Source organism: Falco rusticolus, chromosome Z (genome assembly GCF_015220075.1).
Source record: "Falco rusticolus isolate bFalRus1 chromosome Z, bFalRus1.pri, whole genome shotgun sequence".
Lineage (NCBI taxonomy): Eukaryota > Metazoa > Chordata > Aves > Falconiformes > Falconidae > Falco > Falco rusticolus.
The window spans coordinates 24,802,751-24,805,091 of record NC_051210.1 but is presented as its reverse complement, the minus strand read 5'-3'; the positions used below and the strand labels follow the sequence as shown (position 1 = coordinate 24,805,091).

The 2,341-nt window shown below is 66.3% G+C and overlaps 1 protein-coding gene across 2 annotated transcripts in view; it reads left to right on the top strand.

Annotated features, from left to right (window-relative positions):
* Positions 1-901: 901 nt before the first annotated feature.
* MAN2A1 (mannosidase alpha class 2A member 1) overlaps positions 902-2,341 on the top strand; it is a 121,182-nt gene continuing 119,742 nt past the window's right edge. Inside the window, exon 1 of one of the 2 annotated variants that reach the window (XM_037372756.1) lies at positions 902-1,036. In XM_037372756.1, coding sequence (XP_037228653.1) covers positions 902-1,036 — 135 coding nt within the window. Of the gene's footprint in view, positions 1,037-1,461; positions 1,481-2,341 lie in introns of those variants that run through there. The other variant, XM_037372758.1, reaches the window with a different exon arrangement.

The window sequence follows — 2,341 nt, the reverse complement described above, 5'->3', positions numbered from 1 at the left end:
CGGGACCCGTGAGCAGCGCCTCCGAGCCGCCGCCGCCCGCTGGGAGGCAGCCGCAGGCCGGCCCCGCCGCGCCGAGCGGGCGGCAGCGCGGGCCCTGCCCCCTCCCCCCTCCCCCCTGCCCCCTCCCCCGGCGGCGGCCCCTCGGGGGGGCGGGGGCGGCGCGCGGCTCCCCCTGCCGCCGGGCGCCCGGAGGCGGCGGCGACCCCCACGGCCGCCGCGCGCGCTCCCTCAGCGGCGCTGGGGCGGCGCGCGGGCCGGTGGGGGCGGCGCCGCGCCCGTGACTCGCGCGCGGCACCGCCCGGGCGCGCGGGGGTGGAGCGCGGCTCTCCGGCGGCGGCCGGCGCGGGCGGGCGGGGGCTCCTTCGGCGCGGAGCGTGTGCGCGGCGGCCCGCGGCGCTCCGGTGGCGGCGGCAGCGGCGGCGGCAGCGCTCTGGCCGCCGGGCGGGGGAGGAGGTGCCAGACTCCGGCGCCGCTGGCAGGCAACGCGGAGGAGCGGAGCGGCTCGTGAGGCGGCCGGAGGGGGAGGAAGGGGCGGGGGGGGGAGAGCAGCGGCGCTCGGTCGGCCCCGCAGCGCTGCCGCCGCCACTTCCCCGCGGGGCGCCAGCCTGCCCGGGAACCCGATCCGCTCCCGGAAACTCTCGGCCCGGCTCTCGGCGCGGCGGCGGGGTCTCGGCAGGGCTCCTCGCCCCGGCGCGGCGGGCGGCGGGGGGCAACTTCTCGCACTTCTCCGGAGAAGACTTGGGGCTGCCCCGCGCCGGGGGCGCCGCCGCCGGGGGTCCTCGCCGCCCGCCGCGGCGGGAGAACTTTCACCTGCGGGCGCGGGGCGGCGAGCGGGGCCCGGGAGCGCCGGCCGCGGCGGGAGGAGCGCGGCGGCGGCGGGGCCGGCCGGGCGGCCGCGGAGATGAAGCTGAGCCGGCAGTTCACGGTGTTCGGTAGCGCGGTCTTCTGCGTGGTGATCTTCTCCCTCTACCTGATGCTGGACCGCGGCCACTTCGACCACCCGAAGAGCCCGCGGCGGGAGGGCACCTTCCCCAAGGTGAGCGGGGCGCGGCGGGTGGGCGAGCGCCCAGGCCGTCGGGGCGGTGGCGGAGGTGGCGGGGACGGCGGCAGTGCCGCCGGAGGCCCCCGCGCCCCCTGCCCGGGGGGGTGCCGGAGCGCGGCGGTGCGGCTGCCCCCCCCGGGGCGCCGGTGAGGTGCCGCGGCTGCCGGGCCGTTGGGGCGGGGGACAGCGGTGCCGCCTCTGGGCGGCGCTGCTGCCGGCTCGGCGCGGCGCGGGACCGGGGAGCCGGGCGCAGCTCGCCCGCCCGGCCGGGGGCGGCACGGAGCGGCGGCGGGCGGGACGGGCTGGGGGCTCCGCTGAGCGGCCGCCCTCCGCGCAGTGGCCGGGGGAGTGCGGGGCTCACTTTGCACCGTGGGACCGGGACTGGGGAGGGAGAAGAGGTGGCAGCTCGAGGGTAGACCTCGGCTATGGCATCAACAGGTAGGTTTAGAGAAATACTGACTTCATGTTACAGCTTTCCTTTCCGCTAAACCTCGCTTTGCAGCCGTAACGGCCTGATAACTAACTGCACCGCATGGTTGAAGTAAGCAGCTATGTAGTTCCTCCCTTTCCCTTGTTGTACGTATGGGAGAGAAATTCAAAAGCTGTGTGTCGTGGTCGTGTTCTAATAAGAATTGTTTAACCATGAGAAGAAAAAAGTATTTCAGAGACCACATGGCATGCAGTGCAGAATGGCAGAATACTGCTGTGTATAAATAGCTTTCTTAAAATAGTGGACCCAAAAGTGTTTAGAGGCTTCGAGGAAACAGAAGAGCTCAAAAGGCTTATTTAGAAAGGAACAGTTACCTTTGACAGAATAACTAATTTTTCGTGTAATGTAAAAGTAATAGCTGATAGTGTTTTGTAAACGGTAAAGATAAAAACCTCGACTATATAAGGCAGAGAAAGAGTGCAGATCTGTTCAGCCTTTGTTCCTTCAAGTTACAGTTCAGAGGTCAGCCACTAGTTTTTGTAGGAACTAAGAGAGTGGGAAAGCTTAAGAGGAGAAAACATCACAAAGCTGGCTAAAGCAGCTGTATCTGTTCAATATGTAACTCCAGCAGGAGAATAATGCCATGTGTGATACTTGTAAAAAGTGCTGCTTTGGTGATATGGTGATATCTTATATGAGATCACTTCATGTGTCTTTATAGCACCAGTTGAGTTTAATCCAGGTAAAGTCTAGAACAGGAAAGCTCATACATGAGGGGTTGTTTTTCTTTTTTTTTTTTTTTTTTTTTAAATGTTAACGTTTTGGTTCAAAATACTAGACCGAACAGGGAAGATCTATTAGGCATGTTT